The sequence below is a fragment of the Aquarana catesbeiana genome, linkage group LG05 (genome assembly GCF_042186555.1).
Source record: "Aquarana catesbeiana isolate 2022-GZ linkage group LG05, ASM4218655v1, whole genome shotgun sequence".
Lineage (NCBI taxonomy): Eukaryota > Metazoa > Chordata > Amphibia > Anura > Ranidae > Aquarana > Aquarana catesbeiana.
In genome coordinates, this window is record NC_133328.1 from 393,672,783 (window position 1) to 393,693,996 (window position 21,214).

General features: G+C 40.6%; 1 protein-coding gene across 2 annotated transcripts in view; it reads right to left on the reverse strand.

Annotated features, from left to right (window-relative positions):
- Positions 1-644: 644 nt before the first annotated feature.
- The window catches only part of RANBP9 (RAN binding protein 9), a 90,095-nt gene continuing 69,525 nt past the window's right edge, over positions 645-21,214 (reverse strand). Inside the window, exons 8-14 of one of the 2 annotated variants that reach the window (XM_073631085.1) lie at positions 20,516-20,624; positions 20,210-20,301; positions 16,717-16,864; positions 10,895-11,016; positions 8,013-8,161; positions 6,204-6,315; positions 645-1,918 (exon numbers count right to left, since the gene is read on the reverse strand). In XM_073631085.1, the coding sequence (XP_073487186.1) occupies positions 1,788-1,918; positions 6,204-6,315; positions 8,013-8,161; positions 10,895-11,016; positions 16,717-16,864; positions 20,210-20,301; positions 20,516-20,624 (863 nt within the window). In that variant the 3' untranslated portion in view covers positions 645-1,787. Of the gene's footprint in view, positions 1,919-6,203; positions 6,316-8,012; positions 8,165-10,894; positions 11,017-16,716; positions 16,865-20,209; positions 20,302-20,515; positions 20,625-21,214 lie in introns of both variants that reach the window. The other variant, XM_073631084.1, reaches the window with a different exon arrangement.

Consider the following 21,214-nt stretch of genomic DNA (forward strand, 5'->3'; position numbering starts at 1 on the left):
AGTGCGGCACACGGATGCACAGTAGGGAGATGGCTATGAAACTGCAGGGACTCACAGTTGGATTTGCACAGTAAACATGGCAGTGCCAGGAACCTGAACACCGGCGAACAACCATTCTGGCTGAAGGACAGTGCTGAATCCCTGGACAGGTAAGTGTCCTTTATTAAAAGTAAGCAGCTAAAGTAATTGTAGTATTTTTTTTCAAACAGACTGAACAACTTCTTTAGGCCCCTTTCACATGGGGTGCCAGGAGTCTGTCTGCACAGCGTGGACTCTGTCCGCTGATCCCCACTGAGCAGGTGGATGGCTTGTCTGTGTGCGCTCTGCTTATGCAAAGCAGACAGACACAGCCAGAGATTTAACAGATTGTTAACAATTATCTTGTTACAAATCATATTGGTTTCAGTGTGCTGCAAATTAGATGAATGCCAACAAGTGGTGAAATTTCTCCGTAGCAAAGGCCTTTTTCTTCTGTGCCAGTGTAGCCATAGACTCAGGCCTATGACAGATCTGACTTAAAATTCCTTGAATCTTCCCTTAAAATTCAAACCTTGATTCCAGTAAGAAGCACCAGGTCACCCTTTGCCTAGGTTGGCACACAGAGTTCCCCCTGAGCCAAGACACATTCAGAAAAATGTTAAGCCTTGTTTCAGTTTCCAAATTTTGAAATTTTTATTGGCAGATTAATTTAAGTACAGTTACATTTTTATTCAATATTTTAGCACTTAAAAATTAAAGTGTACAAAGGTGAAATTAAGATACCTAGAAATAGACTAAATATTTGGTTCTTTTCTATAAATAAATGATTAAAGACACACCAATCTCTAATATAGTGTAGAAGAAGCAGTCCTGTTATGGGATGAGTTGAGCAGAAGTCTTCACATCACACGTTGTGCTGACATGTTACAATAAAGAATTTATCACACAACAGGAAAAAACAATGACACAGCCCATAGCGAGAACAAAGGCTGAAGCTGGCCACAGCAACCCATCCTGGGACTACAAAGTCAAGATGCAGATAGAAGGAAAAGAAATTACAGGTTATTTCAAGTCTTACAACAAGAGTTGGGGATATTCTGCAATCCACACAAGATGTCCTACATCTGATGATGCCCTTTACAGGTTAGTAGATAGACCAGAAGCATATATGATTGATGTCCACACTTTAGACATGCCAAGTGAACATACACAACTGGTACACTGGCAGTTCTGTTTCTCAATCACAGTGCGTGCAGGCTCACAACAGATACATAACAGTTTGGTGAGTGAAGACCTGGAGGCAATGAATGGACTGTGCAAATAAAAAGCCTGGATGCAGATTGTAAACACTTATCCTTTTGCAGCACAGAAGTGTCTGTTACGCACCCAAACAAAATTAAAAAAGAAAAAAAAAAAAAAAAAAAAAACCACAGGACCAAGCTGCAAGCCTTTTGCTTGTCCTTTAGCACAACCCTGTGAGTCTTTGAATTTTTTTTGTTTATTTTTTGTTCTTCACTGTACCTCACGTATTGGAAGAGAATATTATAGGATTAATATAAGTCAAATCAAATTATTGCTGGTATATATCACACCAGAATTACATATCAACTTTCTCTTAAAAGTGAAAGAAATTATAGTAATAAAAAAAATAGCTATTTAAAGTCAATGGTAGAGTCGTGCTTGTTACAAATGGTATAACTGAAAACAAAATAAAAAGTTCCAAGTAACTAGAGCTGGTCTATGTGTCTTACAGTATTCCCATACTGCATATATAGTCTGTGTTTACATTGACTTCTTCTAATGCATAGCTAATGTAAGTAATCAGCCACCCTGGCAAATGCACAGGAACCTATGCCTGAGTGAGCCATCATCTCTAAACACTGAGCAGCTTGTTCCAGAGCCAAGGAGAGGGGTGGCTGCTTTGGCAGGTTGTGTATATCTATGGGATTAAACACACAAAATATTGTTAGGAACATAGAGATACCATTATGACAAAACAAATTCACCTCTTTGGCAAAAACGGCAGTCTGACAGGGTTCTATTATAAAATGAATAGGTCTAAGAAAATAGAAAATGCATGTGTTAACTATAAGGCCTGTGTCACACAGGCTTCAGCTTGTATAAGAGTAGTGTGGACAGCAAGCTTTTATGAAACGTTCCGCAAGCTTCGAGCAGCTTTCTCTAAGCCTTTAACCAGTTCGCATCCAGGCCAATTCTGGCATTTCCCTCTTACATGTATAAATCATCATTTTTTTTCTAAAAAATTACTCAAAACCCCCAAACATTAAATATATAATTTGTTTAGCAAAGACCCTAAAGAATAAAATGGTGGTGATTGTAATTTTTTTATATCGCATGGTATTTGCACAGCAATTTTTCAAACGCAATTTTTTTTGGGGAAAAAAATATGAATTTTAATGCAAAAAGGCCCCATAGATGATCCAATTTTTTGGGAAAATATAAAAAGATGATGTTACGCAGAGTAAATAGATACCAAACATGTCACGCTTTAGAATTGCTTACATTCATGGAATGCAGCAAAACTACGGTACTTAACTGCTTGCCGACCGTAAAACCTAGATATATGGTGGCAAGGCAGCCTGGCTGCGCCAGATCACACACCTAGTACGTGATCTGACACTTCCGGGCGCACTACCACAGCGACCCGGCCATGCTGTGATTAAACACAACAGAGGTTTATCACCGGGTGCATGGATTACCGCTGGCACCTGCCAACCGTCAGAAAATTACACAGGCAGGGTTAAATGTTTCCCTAGAGAGTGATTTTGAACTGTGTGGGGGGTGCTTTAACTGTAGAAAGACAGAGATGCGTGTTCCTGCTTTGCAGAAATACAGGATCTCTGTCTTCCCTTGTCACAGAATGGAAATCTGCCTTGTTTACATAGGCAGACCGCAGTTCTGCCTCTGTTGGGAACGATCGGTGGGTCCGCTGGACCTGCCGATTGGCTCCCGATGTGTCCAATCATAGCGGGAGCTGGTCGGCGGCGGCGCGCAAGTACGCAATTTCACCTGTATTATATGTATGTGGGGCGGTCGGCAAGCAGTTAAACAAGCTGCTAGCAGGCTTTAGCAGACTTTTTAAACAAGCTTTAAGTAGTGCTAAAACCTGCTAGCAGCTTGTTTAAGGTGATAATCAGCACTCCCATTTGGGTCTGTGTTCAATTGGAGCTGAATGGTACTTTAAAAGCTTCAACAAAGCTTGCTGTTCACACTACTCCTAAACAAGCTGAGTCCCTGTGAAACAGGCCTAACACCGTGTTCCAGTTTTTAAAACAATAGAAACGTATCCTAGTCCACAACTTATGACAACTAGAAGGAATGGATCATACTATACTGTCCTAAAGTCAACTTGTGACCAGACTATGAACAATAAATTAATGACATAGTCTTAGGGACAGCTAAAAACAAGTCCTCTCTGACCTCAGTAGCTGCATGTACTGTGGAGTAATTCATACATACTCAGTTTCTAACAGCTTACAGCACCTGGTGCTTGTTTACATAAAGGTGGCTGTCAGGCTGCCAAGCCCCTGCCACCACAGAAAATAAGAGTGGCTGCAATTTCAGTACTGCTGTTGTGAATTTTATTTTTGTACTGCTTGGTACTAAACCCGAGATCATGAATGCAATCTGTTGCAGCTGACAGTCAATTGATGTGGTGGTTGCCTTAGGTTTGTTTCAGAAAATGCAGCCTGTTGATCTTGCCAGAAATGCAGTGTCCTTGTAAAAGAGTAAATCTTCTTTACTAGCAGTCCATATCAGGAGAGCAGTCTAGGATGACAACCATGACACCCTCCTTAGATACAGTGAAGGCGTGACAAACCTTCACGGTAAGCAACCCGATGACAGGAAGTACTTTGCAGTATTTGCAGGAGTACCAGGTGAAAATAAAGCAAAAAAAAAAAAGCTTGAAAATTAAAATGAATGCAGTCACCGTGTTACACTATGGACTAAAGAGCTTCAATATATAGCAATTTTTGGTTTGGGGATTAGATAAACTTTCAAAAGATATGGACACTTTAGAGCAGGGATATGCAATTAGCGGACCTCCAGCGGTTGCAAAACTACAAGTCCCATCATGCCTCTACCTCTGGGTGTCATGTTTGTGGTTGTCAGAGTCTTGCTATGCCTCATGGGACTTGTAGTTCTGCAACAGCTGGAGGTCCACAAATTGAATATCCCTGCTTTAGAGCATATCTAAACCCAAGACCCACATTACACTGCAGCTACCAGTCCTGAGAAGCAGTGGCTATATTTTCTTTATTTATGCTTTATTTTCACCTGGTGATCTTGTCAGTAGCACTTCCATCCTTGGATGACAATACTCACTCACTCTACAGTATCAATGGAGGAACAGTGTTTTCACCCCAGGCTACTCAGTCTTCATCTGGGGCTCAAAAACATCTCCCTCTCATCTTCACAACATAGGGGGAGGTGTTCTGTGGTTCACAGACAATTGCTGGAAAAATCTACAGGTATTTTTTTTTTGTACTTGCAGAAAATGTACCCAACCTGAAAAAAGAAAAATCGGATGCAGACACCACATCTAGGGACCTGCGAGCTACAATATAATGCATACGTGTTCTTTTTTCAGTACCTGAAGCCAGAGGTTCAGCACAACTGCCAACTAGAAATTTCAGAAGAAGGATCAGCCTCAAAGTTGTTGTAAACCCTTACATATACCCAGTGATGAAACAAATCCCCCTACACAAGTTGTACCTGTCTTTCCCCTGCATCCATTCAGAGTGCAGAATTTACACAGGATTTCTCAGCTCTCAAAAGCAGGGGGTAGAGCTGAATTTACATTTGTGAGGGGAGCTCTGAGAGCGGATTGAAAGGGATGGGTCCCTTCCTCCAGACAGTAACATAGTTAAGGCTGACAATTAGCTGGAGGTCCTTCCCCTGTCACCATTTTTCTCTTGGTGTCAGGAAAACTTGTCAGAAGCGACTTATTCTTATAGCAGAGGAACAAGGCAGTGGACAGAAATGACACTAATGCCCCGTACACACGGACGGATTTTCTGACGGAAAATGTGTGATAGGACCTTGTTGCCGGAAATTCCGACCGTGTGTAGGCTCCATCACACATTTTCCATCGGATTTTCCGACACACAAAGTTTGAGAGCAGGATATACAATTTTCCAACAACAAAATCCGTTGTCGGAATTTCCGATCGTGTGTACACAAATCCAACGGACAAAGTGCCATGCATACTCAGAATAAATAAAGAGATGAAAGCTATTGGCCACTGCCCCGTTTATAGTCCCGACGTACGTGTTTTACGTCACCGCGTTTAGAACGATCGGATTTTCCGACAACTTTGTGTGACCGTGTGTATGCAAGACAAGTTTGAGCCAACATCCGTCGGAAAAAATCCTAGGATTTTGTTGTCGGAATGTCCGAACAAAGTCCCACCGTGTGTACGGGGCATTAGTGCTCTGTATTTGAGACAAGTACACACTACAGAGGGATAGGCTTTGTTCATTTTTCATGTCTGAGGTTTACAACCACTTTAACTTTGAAAATAAAGGTTGAAATTTTCATACTATTTCAGCTGCCTCTAGTCCTGGATCTACTGATCTTTATGTATATAAAACGTAGGTAGTTGTAATGAAGCACACAATGATCAAGTTTCCGTCTACGAAATACGTTTTGTTTTTTTTTTTAACATTAAATACAAATTATTCATTTGAACAGCTCTAAGCTATTGTCTGCATATTCTTAACACCTGAATGGTGATAAAGAATATACAGTTAATCATGTCAGGAATTTGGGGGGGGGAAAAAATCTTTGTTAAATTACATATCGTGCTTTAGAGGAGTATAATTGTGACTGCTGTAAAGGAAAGAAGAATGACTGCCTGTGCGTTTAGCCAGACAACCCCCTCACTGCTCAAATCACACACAAATACACAGTGAAATGTGTAGCATTGAATTTGGCAGAATTCCCAGACTGTTTCTATAGTAACTGCAGCCAGGATTATCTGTATAAAACAAGGCCTTGTGTATAAAATATATGCATCTGTGAAATGCAGACAGACAAATGAGATGGAGTAATGAGAGCAGCCACTGAACAAAGTCCAATCATCAGACAATTCAGATGTAGGCCTGCAAATTATTTGAACTAAGGTTTTATAAAACCACCTCAATAAATAAATGGTACTAATTGTTGGAATGGTCTTTACACCAAAGAATGATCGTTCTTACCTAATATTGCACTGTTGAGAGAAGAGCACACATGCTCTCTCTGTATGGGATCAAGCTGGTAGCCAACTGGGCTATTCCAAGGATCAGAATAAGCCAATAAACTAAATGCATCCTGTAAAATAAATTCAATTGATTAAAAAAAAAATACATTAGCATAAGAAGTAAAAATACTGAACACATACTTCTACATAAAAATATCATAGACATTGGAAGCAGAGATTTTATACATTCCTTATCTGGGGAACGTACTCAGAGCGGAAACAAGCTGTCGTTATGCAGAATCTGTCTCCTTCCTAGCTGTTATCAGAAACACATAAAATGCTACATGTACTTTTGTCCCATAGAACACTAAAAAAATAAAATGAGAGATAAGTTTTGTATTCTACAGTATGGTGTAGTAACTGAGTCACAGCCTGAACCAGACAAAAGAAAATTCATATAATAGTGGATTCCACTGTAAATAGACCACAGGTCCATATCACTTAATGGTGCATGAACATAGCCCTTGTTTGGGTAAATAGCATTCCAGTGCATCCCAAGCTTATGATGAGTAAAAATTCTGAACACACACTTCTAAAGAAAAATATCATGGACATATTGGAAGCACAGATTTTATGCAATCCTCTTGCTGTTGCTTATCTGGAGAAAGTGCTCAAAGCTGAGAAATGCTGTCGTTATGCAGCATCCGTCTCCTTCCTAGCTGTTATCATAAAATGCTACATGTACTTTTGTCCCATAGAACACTAAAAAAATAAAATGAGAGATAAGTTTTGTATTCTACAGTATGGTGTAGTAATTGAGTCACAGCCTGAACCAGACAAAAGAAAATTCATATAATAGTGGATTCACTGTAAATAGACCACAGGTCCATATCACTTAATGGTGCATGAACATAGCCCTTGTTTGGGTAAATAGCAGTCCAGTGCATCCCAGGCTTATGATGAGTAAAAATTCTGAACACACACTTCTAAATAAAAATATCATGGACATATTGGAAGCACAGATTTTATGCAATCCTCTTGCTGTTGCTTATCTGGAGAAAGTGCTCAAAGCTGAGAAATGCTGTCGTTATGCAGCATCCGTCTCCTTCCTAGCTGTTATCAGAAGCACCTACTCTAATGGATACATGAAATACTGCATGTACTTTGTCCCATAGGAGACAAAACAATAAAAAAAAAAAATGAGATGTTATTTAATCCACAGTGTGGCATAGTAACTGATGTTGCAGCCACACAAAAGAAAATACATACAATAGTGGATTCGTCTTTATAGAGACAACAGGTCCATATCACTTTATGGTGTCTGAACAGACCCCTTGTTTGAGTAAATAGCAGCCCAGTGCATCCCAGAAGCCCCCAAATAAAGGCTTTTCCCAGGTTGATGCTCAACAGAAACTGTCATGAAACAAGCACAAAGTCTGCTATCTGCTGGTCTCCATCTGAAAATACTAGTTCCCTGGCTGTCAAGTGACCTCCCGGACTCTTCCAGAACAAGTATGCAAAGTTGGAGTTCTGACTTTACTCTTAACCCTCGTGCTAAATTAATTTTTCCAGGTCAGAAACGCAAAGTTTTGAAGACAGAGGCAGCCAGGCATCTAACATTTTCAGAAGGTCAGCATAGGCAGACAATATATTTGTCTGATGGCAGGCGCTTACATCACATACTGCATACATCAAACATTGTGAGTGCCTCTCTCTGTGGGTAGCTGAGGGATGCGGGTGAGTGAAACATGGTGACTGTTTTCAGCTCTCATACACAAGGGCCAAATTATGACATGACATGACATTGCAGCTTAAACAGCAAACATACCTTTAACATGTTTTTGTTAGTGGCATTTTTTCCTCGTTCTCGTCTTAGTTGCTCACTCATAGCTTGTAGCTCTCTTCCAAAACAGATCATTCTCTCGACAGCAGCCTGGCTCCCCCCGCACAGCTGTCGTCTGACCTGAGTTGAATCTACTTCTGTAAGAAAAGGGAGTTTGCCAGTTACAATACTCAATGATGAAGTCATACATGACAACAAGATCCTTTCCAAAACCTACCATTTTCCTCAAATAGTGCATTTGTATGGTAACCAAACCAAGAATTCTAAAATGCATGTCAAGTGCGTGTGTTCCCCATATCAGGCTTCAGATCAGATTTCAGGTATTCAGTTCAGGGAAAGATAGAAGATATAAGCTTAAAGTGGAAATTCTGTGGGTCACATCTCTCCACTTTGTTCATGACCCAGCATGGAGATGTCTCCCAAACTCTGGTCCTACTGTGACAGCAAAAGCCGGTTTCAGCTTTCTGCACTACATTTTGTTATATATTGTAATGGAGAGTCAAGAGTTCACCTAGTGCAGGGGCGTCAAACTCAATTTCATCATGGGCCGCATCAGCAGTATTGCTGTCTTCAAAGGGCCGGTTGTATCTAGCGTGTGCTACACAGAGAGTGCAGGGTTCAAGGTGTGTGTTACATACAGAGTGCGGGGTTCAGAGGTGTGCTATGTACAGAGTGCAGGATTTTGGAGTGAGCCATGTACAGAGTGCAGTGTTAATGAGTGCATTATGTACAGAGTTCAGGAGTACAATACGTGTAGAGTTCAGGGGTGCACTGTGTACAAAGTGCAGGGTTTAGGGGTGCACTATGCAACCCCAACCAAGCTTCCTTGCATCTCTACTCTTTCCTACCTGGCCTGGCTCTAGTACCTCCCTGTGGAGGCGGCTCTGCATTGACTTACAGGGAGATCATGACAAGGCCTAGCCGGCCATACTCGGCCTGAGGGCCTTGTGTTTGACATATGTGACCAAGTGAATTCCCAAAACATGGAAAATGCGCTTGAGGGAGGAGAACTAGAATTTCCCTTTGGGTACCACTAACTTGTCCTTGTGTTAGGCTATATTCTTCTGCTATTCATTGCATGAAACACATACACTAGCTGATCTATCACTCAGAACAGGTGGTGGGACATCTGCCCGACATGCTGAAACCCACTGTGACTTTTCTTTCCAACTCACCCATGATATACTGTATGATGAAACGTGGGCCTCTTTGCCAAGAGGCTGGATAAAAGTGCAATAAATTAAACCCAGTTGAGGAAAAAAGTTAGTTAAAGGAGATGTATGGCCAAAGGGGGGTGTCAGCTGCACATTGAACAAGGAGAACATGCTTGAAGTGCAAGGTCTGCTTTAAACATGGCTCCAAACTGACACTATCATTGTCCTCTCTTAAAAGTGATATGTGCATTGTCCCCTCTAATTCCCCTATAGCAGTGTTTCTCAACTCCAGTCCTCAAGGCGCCCCAACAGATCATGTTTTCAGGCTTTCCATTATTGTGCACAGGTGATTTGATCAGTTTCACTGCCCTAGTAATCACCACAGCTGTTTCATCAGAGGGAAATCCTAAAAACATGACCTGTTGCGGCGCCTTGAGGACTGGACTTGAGAAACACTGCCCTATAGACTGTAAACTGGCAATCTGACAACAGATCTACCAAGATGGAACAGATTGGTTGGCGTTTGATCTATTCAACCTATCCCTTTTGTGGATTTCTTGAGAGAATACCATAAAATAGCGTTGCTAGAATATGTAGTTAGAATAGAGCCAATACGTATTAGCCTGGAGAGTTCCCACCTTAGTGTCAAAATTTTTTTGCCACAAAACATCATGGGAAACCTAATAAAAAAAGTTTTTTTTCTTTTATATCAGTTCCGTCCCTACTAAAAAAACAACCATCTTATCTAGCATAACTACTGTACTCTGTCCCTTCCACTTTAACCCTCACATGGTACGAGTGTTATGATGCTCAAATTGGTGTCAGATAATGGGGTACGTATAGTGTACACAGTGAGAACAAAACATTTTAGGCCTTGGAAACCTTTTTTCCTTGTATATTCATTTAACACCATCATTATGCAAAAAGACATGGACTGCTAATGGTTTTCTAGAAAAAAAACCCCCAAAAAAACAGACACACACAAAAAACAGGTAATATTTCCAGCCCAGTGCATTTAGTTTGGCCAAATATTTGTAAAATGATTAAAGCACTGGTTGCGATATCAGCTTCTGAGCATTAGATGCACTTGTTATTGATAAAAGATATCTTAAGAAGAAAGTCTGATCAGCCAGCAATTGTTCAGGTGTCTGCATGTTATGTCATTTGCAGCACCCCTAAATAATAGTATTGTTAGGTGACTGTCAACAAGACGTTTATCTTGCATCATGCCTCCCATGCCCACCCAATTACTGTCAGAGACTATTACAGATCCTTACAGCCACTGTGGTTCGATTAAAAGGGTCATCTAGGAATGGTCTGAACCATCTGCTGGCTTACTGTAAGGCATGGAAACTCCAGTCGGCCAAACAGTGACCGCACATTATTAAAATGTAAATGTAACAGCTGGCAGTGGAGATTCCTTCATCCACGTGAATGGGGGAATATTTTATCAGGGAGTGATAAATTATGTATGGCTAGCTACTCAGGTAATACCTTGATGGAGCAAAATAACAATTTTTTTGACTACACAGCAATACAGATGTTAAATCTAGAATTAGAGTTTCAGACCCCAGTAAGAACCTGGAGTGGCAGGAGACATCTCTGTGTTACTAAATAAAGAGGTCACATGCAATACTGGATTGCCAGTTAAATGGGAAATCCCCATTAGGCTAATCCTAACTAATGATGAAGGCAATGAATATCACGGCAAACCCATTTCTGTGTCACATTCTTCCACTTCACTGTCATGCTTTGTGCTGCCATTAAGAAATCCATTAGATGAGGCTGCAGCAAACCCATTGGAGTAGTGATCAGTCTCCATTTCTACATCACTGCTGTAAGAAAACAAAAGCATACCTTACATTAGCAAAATGCATAGCAAGAAGGTGCAAACATTATTTTACAGAGACACAAAGAGCAAAGAAAAAAAATCCTCTGCTGACACAGTCCTCATCATGACACTAAATACGTAATACCGATTAACGATCGATCATCTGATTTTATTTTATTATATTAGGTATTGTCTTATTGACAACCTGAAAATATTTATGTCAGCAGATAAAACCACCCTTCTCATAAGACCACACAGTAAGTTAAATGATCTGGTACAATTATTGCTGAATTCTCCTAACTACTCCTGTGCTTAGTCATTGTTTTTAGTTTTGGATAAAATGGGGAAGGAACAGAACGTCTATCAGATTGTTAATGTTAACTGCAAAAATAATTGGACAAGCGGTTCTAAAACCTGCTTTATTCTACTTAAGTATTTGTATTGTTTTGTGTCCCTGGTCCCTCACCTCCTGCCTGATTAAATCATTGTGGGTTGCCCAGTCTGTTCAGCTAGGGAAATGTGAACAGATCCCCTGCTGAATGAGAGCAAAATGGGATGGTTGCTTTTGTGATTTCGTGTCCATTTAGTGTCTAGCTCCATTAAAAAATGCAGCTTTCTGGACACGTTAGACCTATGGATGGACTTGCTTCCGATTACATCAGACTACTTTTCATCTATCACATTTAGGTAGGAAAGACTGAAAAAGGAACAGATCTTCTCCAAAAAATGTTTCTATACCCGGACAGTCTAAGGCAAGTTGAATGTAAATGAGAACGTAATTTAAAAGGATGTGGATGTCCGTTAACATCCACATGTCAACCTCACATTGAGCTTCTGATCAGGTCCACCTGAAAAACTGTGAAGGTGCCTCAGTAGGACAGGAAGTATGGGGAAGGCTCTTCAACAGAGCCCTAGACAGCAGTAGAAAACTTGACAGGGGGTTCTAATCCTTCCACATTTTAAACAAACTAAAGTTAAAAAAATAACAAGTATAGCCCGGTGTGTGCCAGATTATCTAAAATACCCCAAATGTCTGTAATTTTACAACAGTACCCTCTAAGTCAGTGGTCGCCAACCTTTGGACCTCACAATTTTGAATCCCACGGACCACTAACATGAATATTACATGCCTTATACACACACACACCGCTCCAACTCTCTGCTCCCCTCCGCCTGGATCACATTGCTGCCTTACACACACACACACAAGGTTCCGGCTCCCACACTCTGCATCACATTGCTACCTTACACAGATTGGATCTCACCTCCTTATCCAGCCATATGCTCAAGCTCCATGCTCCCTCCCACAGTCTGATCAGAGCTGCCATTAGGAAGTCCCCTACTTCACCTCCAGCTCTCTGCAGTACTCCCGGCGCCTCCCTCTGAGTTCACAGGAGCCGAAACTACAGAGGAGGCATTGGGTATCAATGCTCACTGACAGTATTGACTGTTAGTGCACACTGAAAACAACATTGGGCACTATATATCTGCCACAATGTTGATTTGCAGCAGAACCCCTGGGGACCACCAAAATATTCTCATTGATCACTGGTTGGCGACCGCTGTTCTAAGTAGTATAGTTTTGAGATATAAATACACCTTAGTTCTTTGAATACATATTAATATATAATATACTATTATGGCCCAAGTCCAATAGACACACTGAAAACAGCTAAAGCCCAAATGAAGGAGGGCGTTTACCCCCTGAAGATCCGGGTCACCAGATCTTCTGCGGCTCTCCCCAAGCACCTAGGGGATAAGAGGAGCCCGAACCTACCGCTGCCAAAGCCCTGGTAAGATGGGAGGGCTGAAGTTCTCTAAAAAAGGAGGAAAAAAAATGAGAGGAGACCTTGTCTCTCAGGAGCACCTAAGAGATCCTGGCTCCCCACCAAAAGATGTTCCCTCCGGGCCGGAGGAAACACAATAACTGAGGTGTGGTAGGGAGGTGCCTCCCTTTAAAGAACTGGATGAAGAAGGCGTTTCCTGTGGTCCGGTGGGAGGAGTCACTATCTCTCAGGTGCTGTTCTGAAAGATGCCTTGGGAAAGTGTGACTATTCTGTGAATAGAAGGCCTCACGATTGCCAGAATTCAATATATGCACAACTAATTAATAGCGCACTGAACAGCTCTTTTGCGTTTAGCCTATTCTACCATTAGAGTAGGCTGCAAGTGCATTATTGATTAAAAAGTCAAGATATCAGGTCTCTTGAATGAATCAAATACTGTGTTTTATTTGCCACAATCAGTCTTTTTTTTTTTATCAGAAATATGTTTATTGAATTGTGGCAATAAACTGGTACAGACAATGACGTATAAAAATTGTAACAAGGTACAAAGATCAGCAAGTAAGCATCATTACACAGTGTGAGGGACATCATCATATACTAGTTCAACAGAGATACAGAAAGAAGTTGTTTATAGTACTCCATAAAATGAGCAGAACATAAATCTGCTAGTGAAGGGACAGTGGAGTATAACTAGAGCGTACCAAAAGATGGTAATGAGAAGATTGAGGAAAGGGGGGAGGGAGCCAATAAGAGCGCTCTTCTAGTGACTCCTCTAGAAATCTCTATATTTCATTTATAAAATTCCATTCAAATAAACAATGAGAACACGTTTTATTTTAAAGTCACATCAAAAATGACTTTCACAGTGAACACTGTAATTTTAACCCAAATTATGAGCTCACAAGGAACACACTGTGATTTCCCTTTAAATAACTCTACAAAGTCTTGCCTAAGAGCAGGTAGAAATAATGGATAGGCTCTTTAACTTAAACGTTGAAATGTTTACTTAAAGCAGAACTTCACTCTCTAAATCAACATTGACTATCTTTAATCCTTATTCTGCTAGCATTAGTAAATATTTATGAAAGTATATCATATTTACTTTTTTTTTTTACTTTTTGTTTTTTTACATTTCTTCAGTTACATCATGGTTTCCATCCCTAAGCAAATTATGTCAAACATCCCAGGAGTCTTCAGGAGGAACTTTCTCAGCTAAGTACATCTTCTCCTGCCTGCACGCCTGAGCTAAGTGCAGGTGGATTCCATAAAATAAATGCTACATGAATTCTCTTCCCTTACTCAAGATGGCCACGGCCAGAAACGCTAGGGGGGATTTTTTCAAGGTGATTTCTCAACAAAATAAAGCATGGAAACGTGGATGGATTTACTTTGAATATTAAAAGTGAATTAAATTGAATTTTTTAAATAAATAAATAGATAAAATATCGTTTCACTTTAATATTTTGCTAAACAATACTAATTTTAATTGCAGTTTTCTTTACACTTTCAAATAAATCGGTAGCTTTCATTTTTAAAGGAAATTCTACTTAACCATCAACCTCAGATTTATAGAAAAGGCCAAAAAGGCTGAAGCCTAGGGCAAGAACATTTGAAAGCTGAAGTTCAGCTATTTTTTTTTCCCACAGTCTTAGTTGCATTATTTAGCTGTAATGAAGCATGTCCCCCGTTGTGGAGGCTGCTGGATTCTCTAGAAATCTTCACTGCAGGGGATGTCCTTCCTCTTCCTGGCTCTGAATTTGCTGGTGCTGAGGGGGGAGATAACCGCTTTGGATCTCCAGGCCGAAATGAACAAAAGATGACCCGGCAGGGACCCACAGCCACTCCTGCTCTCCATTGAGAAAAGTTCTTTCATGGATTACACTGCAAGTAAGATGATCTGAGAACGGGGAGAGGATCTTGTGACTTATCTTATACTCCTTTCCCTCTCAGAGATCATCTTACAGGAATTAATGAAAAACTTTACCAAATGGAGAGGTGCAGCTCCGATGTGCTGCTGCTGTCCATCTGTACTGCTGTTCTGCATGAAGACCTAAAACTATCAACCACTGCAGTGACAGAAGGTCAGAGCCAGGAAGAGGGCCTGCATCCCTTCAGTGAAGATTTCTACAGGATCCAGCAGCCGCACAGTATTGGAAGCAAGTAATGAGACTAAAGGAAAAAAATTTGTTAAACTTCAGGGTTTTAAGAAAGAGTGTGATAGGGAGCCTCTTGTTACCATAATAAAATTGATGTGTAGGAAAGCCTAAAAAAAAAAAAAAAAAAATCAAATTTTTATTTACATGTGCTGTTATACATTAACCTATTAACCGCTTGCTGACCAGCGCACGACGATGTACGTCGGAACAATGGCACGGCTGCGCAAATGGGCGTACTTGCACGTCCCCTTCAAATCGCGGGCTAGTGGGCGGGCGTGAGCGTGCACGTGGGTCCCGTGGACTCGATGTCCGCCGGTGGCCCGCAATTGTGGCACGGAGAGGCAGAACAGGGAGATGTAAACATGGCATTTCTCTGATCTGCCTAGCAACATAACAGGGATCTACTGCTCCCAGTGATCGGGAGGAGAGATCTCTGTCATGTTCTAGAGAGCCCATCCCCCCCTACAGTTAGAACACAGTGAGGGAACGCAGTTAACCCCTTGATCGCCCCCTAGTGTTTAACACCTTCCTGCCAGTGTCATTTACGCAGTAATCAGTGCATTTTTATTTCGCTGATCGCTGTATAAATGTCAATGGTCCCAAAATAGTGTCAAAAGTGTCCGATGTGTCCGCTGCAATCGCGATAAAGATCGCAGTCATTACTAATAAAAAAAAATAAATAAAAATGCACTGTGGAGGAATGTAATGTACATAATGATAATCATAAAAATGTCTATTTTCTTCTGTGTATACATGTTTCTATGCAACTCCTTATTTATTACATAGTAAAACAGCTTTGCTTTGGAACCAAGAAAGATGGCGCCTATCCCCTACTACCCCCGCATTAGAAGAATAAGGAAGTGAAGAGAGAACCAGCTTCAACCAAGCTTCAAGCATCAAGTTTCTGCATTCTTGTATTTCAGCCAATAAGATGTACCTATTAGACTGACCACATTTGCATAGCAATTACGTATAAACTATTATTCTTTGTGTATAAAACATTAGCACCGTCCTGAAATAAACAGAGATGTGGAAGTAATCGAGCTGAACAGGTATCAGAGTGGTTACTCCCGGAGTGCACGCATTTCTCCACTTTATAATTAGAAACAGCAGCAGAAATCTAACCTTGAACTCGATTGCAGTTCAGGGGGGATATTTATGTTATAGCAAAAAGTAAATAATATTGCTTTTTTTTTTCAAAATTGTCGCTCTTTTTTTGTTTATAGCGCAAAAAATAAAAACTGCAGAGGTGATCAAATACCACCAAAAGAAAGCTCTATTTGTGGGAAAAAAAGGACATCAATTTTGTTTGGGTGCAACGTTGCATGACCGCCCAATTGTCAGTTAAAGTGACGCAGTGCCGTATCGCAAAAAGTGCTCTGATCAGGAAGGGGGTAAATCCTTCCGGGTCTGAAGTGGTTAAACAAACCTGGGAGGAAAAAATAAATGGCAGTAGGAGGCCAACTAAAAATCAGGCCTATTTAACACAAGTGATGTCGGCTTAGTCTTTGCCTGAGCCTTTTAGATTTCAAAGTGCTCTACAACAGCCTTTTCCATATAACGCATTACGGGGACTGCACAGAAGCATGAATGAAATATATGCCTTGCAAGCCGATATTCTGGCAAGTCAGCAGGAATGCGGCAGTGTGCAGCGAGTCACACAACAGGCTGCTTTGCAGGAGCAGCACAAACTCAACCTGACAGTTGTCAGAAAATTTGTGTCATCAAGCAGACCATTCATTCACAGTGGGGACTCCTTACCTAGGATAGCTGTTGATTTGCTGTGACATTGTCATGTTTATACTGTTAAGCTCTGTTACATTAAGGCTGGAAGGCTGGTGTTTACTACGACTGTGGGACTGGTGAGCTTTGTTGGATATAACGCCATTACTGCAGTTGCTTTCTGATCCTAAGAAGAGAAAAGTAAAGACATTTGCTGTAAGAAAACCATCAAATACCTAATTATATACAAAAGATTGGTTATACACAAATATTACATGCATATTTTTAAATAGGTTATTGAAACAAAACAAATGAAGATGTACCGGTATACAACATATAAAAATAGTGTACAAATGTTAAAAGGTATGTTTATTTGCTTTTACATTTTACAGATAAAGTGTGATAGCAAACAATGTGGTTTATTTACTAAAGGCAAATCCACTGTGCACTACAAGTGCAGTTGGAAGTACAGTCGCTGTAGATCTGCGGGGGACATGCGAGGAAAATAAAAAACAGCATTTTTGCTTGTACATGATTGGATGATAGAAATCAGCAGAGCTTCCCCTCAGATCTACAGCGAGTGTAGTTGTAGTGCACAGAGGATTTTCCTTTAGTAAATCAACCCCGATGTCTGCTTGACATCCCCCTCAATGATTTTTTGATGTTTTTTACAGCAGCAGTGTAGTGGAATCCAAAAGGAATGCATAACGGAATGTAGGCGTCTGTACCCAATACCTAAGTTTCATCCCACAAAATTGCATTATTTAAAGCTGACCAAGTTTCATGTCACTTTAAATAGTTGGTCCAAAGTGCTGCAGTGTCTCTAAGCACTGTATGTACTGCATACAACTTCAGCTACATATAGTACACAGTGCTGGGTTCCAGCTGTGAGACAGAGACTTCCCCGTCTCGCACCCAGAACAAAATAGAGTCAGGCTGAGCAGCGCTCAGCCAATCATAGGCAGCTTTGTATTCTGTGAATGAATACAAAGCTTCCTCTGATTGGACGAGTCTGAGAGCATGACATCGTCAGCCCACCCCTCTCACTCAGCCAGAGGAAGCTTTGTATTCATTTAAAGAGATGTGTGATCTGTCCCAACTGTCAAAGATGTGTACTTTTATTCAGACAACTAGGCTATTCAGGCAGGCCTGCAAGACAGTTTAACCAGGTCCCTCGCCTTACTTTTCTCCTTTGCAGTTAGGTATTACAGGTTGGTCATCAACCCACCCCCAGCCTGCTAAGAGAACAAAAATGATATATCAGCACCCTGCTAAGGTCCTTATTCTATCCACTCTGCTCTCTCCTCCAGTCAGAAGGCTCCAAGACTAGATTAACAGCACAATGCAATGCAGTGGAGCCTGATTAGTTCCCCATGCTGTTCCTCCACCTTCTTGCAGTCAAAAACCTGGCAGACTCATTTACTTCTACTATATATTCAATCAATTAGAAGTAATTTACAGCCATTCTAAATGGTATACTTTTATATTATATCTGCCAGGAGTTCAGCTTTAATGCTAAAGGCATGTGCAAGCATCTGGCTTTGCCTTCTTTAAAGATATTAGGTTTATTTATACAGCATTTGCCATGTTAGGAGTTAACAGAAAAAATAAGTAGGCCTTTGGCCCCATGCAAAGGTTGATCAATAACAAATTAGGAATAATACAATCCAATCTGTTACTAAAGCTTAGTACACACGATCAGAAAATCGGACGCAAAAAAAAAAAAAAAAAAAAAACTCTCTCAAATTGATCGTACGATAATCTAATCAACAGAGACGATCACGACAGTTCATGTGAAATTATCTAAAGGGACAAGCATGAAAATTTCTCTTGTACAATAACAGAAGGAGCGATTATTGTTTAATCAGTACAGTATTTGTTTGGTTTGAAAAGAAAAAAAAAAAAAATCAGAAGACCAAGACCACACATGCTCGGAAACGAAATAATACATTACAATACATCGCTTCTGAAGTTGTATTCTATCATACAAGAATTTTTGCAACCTTAGTAACCTCTTCATTTTTCATATGAGACAAAAAAACATGGACGATCATTTGCCCAATATTCTCATCCTGTGTACCAGTTTTAGCCGCTTGCTGACCTGCCGCCATCATTATACTGCGTCAGGTTGGCATGGCTGCGCAAATCGCTGTAGGTCGGCCGCTTTAAGAGCAATAGCAGGCACCCACGGCGCGATGCCGAAGAGTGTGGTTGGCGGCTGCGATCGCTCCACAAAGAGCCAGAAGGGGGATCTGTCAGATCCCCGTTCAGACAGGGGAGGAGAGAGAGATCTGCTGTTCCTAATGATCAGGAACAGCGATCTCTCTCCACTCCCAGTCAGTCCACTAACCCTCCCTCAGTTAGAAACACCTCCCTAGGGAAAACTTAACCCCTTGATCGTCCCTTAGTGTTAACCCCATTCCTTGTCATTTATACAGTAATCAGTGGCAATTGTTTTTAGCACTAATCGCTGTTTAAATGTCAATGGCCCCAAAAAAAGTGTCAAAAGTGTCCAATCTGTCCGCCACAATGTGGCAGTCCCGCTAAAAATTGCCACCGTTACTAGTGAAAAAAAAAAAAAAAAAGTATATTAAAAATGCCATAAATATATCCCCTATTTTGTAGACGCTATAACTTTTGCGTAAACCAATCAATATACGCTTATTGCGATTTTTTTTTTACCAAAAATAGATATTGGCCTAAACTGGTAAAGAAATTATTTTTTATTTTTTATGGGATATTTTAGCAAAAAGTAGAAAATATTGGGTTTTTTTTTTCAAAATTGTCGCTCTTTTTTTGTTTACAGCCCCAAAAATAAAAACCGCAGAGGTGATCAAATACCCCCAAGAGAAAGCGCTAAAAAAACGACATAAATTTTGTGCACAATGTCGCATGACTGTGCGCAATTGTCAGTTAAAGTGATGCAGTGCAGTATCGCAAAAAGTGGCCTGGTCATTAAGGGGGGGGGGTCGTGACTCATTCTGGGCTGAAGTGGTTAAAGCAGAACTTCACCCCCCCAGGGTATGATGGCTCCTGTCCACCCTTCCTCTCCTCCGCTGCAGAAATCAGGCTTTTTTTTGCCCCTCCTCCTCCTCAAGTGCACGTCATTTATCTAGGTGAATGACATCACCTCCTGGGATATGTTCATCTCATATCCCAAGAGGCATAGTCCTTCATTGGGAAAGGAGGAGGGGGCGGGGCCAGGCAACGGTCCATCGGTGACTGAGGGGAGTTCATAGAAGAAGCGGATCTCAGCAGGACAATGCTGGATCCGCTGGGCAGGTGAGTAACTTAAATGTACAGGACCTGCAACCAGTTAAGTGGGGGTTAAGAAAAAAACAAAAAACAAAAACAAAAAAGGGGTGAGGGTGGTGGTAGGGAGGGTAAAGTTCCACTTTAAACCTTGGGCACGGGGTTCTTCACAATGCACGTCAAACTTGTAAAACATTAACACAAACAACGAACATACTGTACATGATAACAATGTACATAATTATTGTTTAATGTACAGTTCCATAAAAAGCTCATCTACCTGAGTAACTGTCTTGTGATTTGGGGCTGCGACCTCCCAGACATCTCACTTCACTGTCAGTCCCGTTCACCATTTCTATGAATTGCCTTACTCTGGTTAAAAAAAAAAAAAAAAAAAAAAAAAAAAGTTAAAATTGGATTTAAAGAAAAAGATATATATGAATATGGATTATACTTCTGTCAAAGGGCATTTTCCTATTTTAAAAATATATTGAAATGAACATATATTGTACATGAAGTGCAGGCAAGTGTAGTTGTAGTCAATAGATTTAAGAGATCGTACATATAAAAAAGACTGGATACTTACTTTAGGGTGAAAAAAAGATTAGGATTTCTCTCTAGTAGGTTGGGGTATAATTGTTGTGTGGTTTCAATAGCTTCACCCATTCTCCCGGCTAGTACCAGCTTCTGGATCCCTGGAGGGCAAATAAATAAAATGCTTACTCCCTTGGTATAAAACTACTCTATGAAATATGAAACAGAAGTCTTAAAGCTTTGCTCCTTTTGGCATTAACTGTACAAAAGATTAGTAGTAAGCAAGCATAATCAGTTGTTAATATTAGGCGGCAACCTGTGAGCAATGGAACTGCCCGGTCCTTACTATAAAGTGGTGCTGCATGCATATAGCTGAAGTAAAGAGGAAATACTGTATAGCAGTTTGGTGTCCTAGTAATCTTGACTGAATGAAAAAATATATCCTACAACACCCATCTCTTAATCAGCTTTATAAGCTAGTAATTCCACTGGGACTTTAACAGCGTGGAATCACACAGCACAACAGTAAGTCTTCAAGCTAGCCATACACAGTTCAACGTTAAGCAAACTTTGTGTTAGGCCTACCAGAAATTACGCAGTATGACATCATACTTGACTATATTCAAAGGAGACTGAATAGAGATTGCACATTCAAATTTCAAAGTGTAAGACCAGCTTTAACTGAAAGCCTTTAAAATTGCACTAAAACAACACTAGTGCAACCAATGGCATCTACCTCCATTATTCTCCA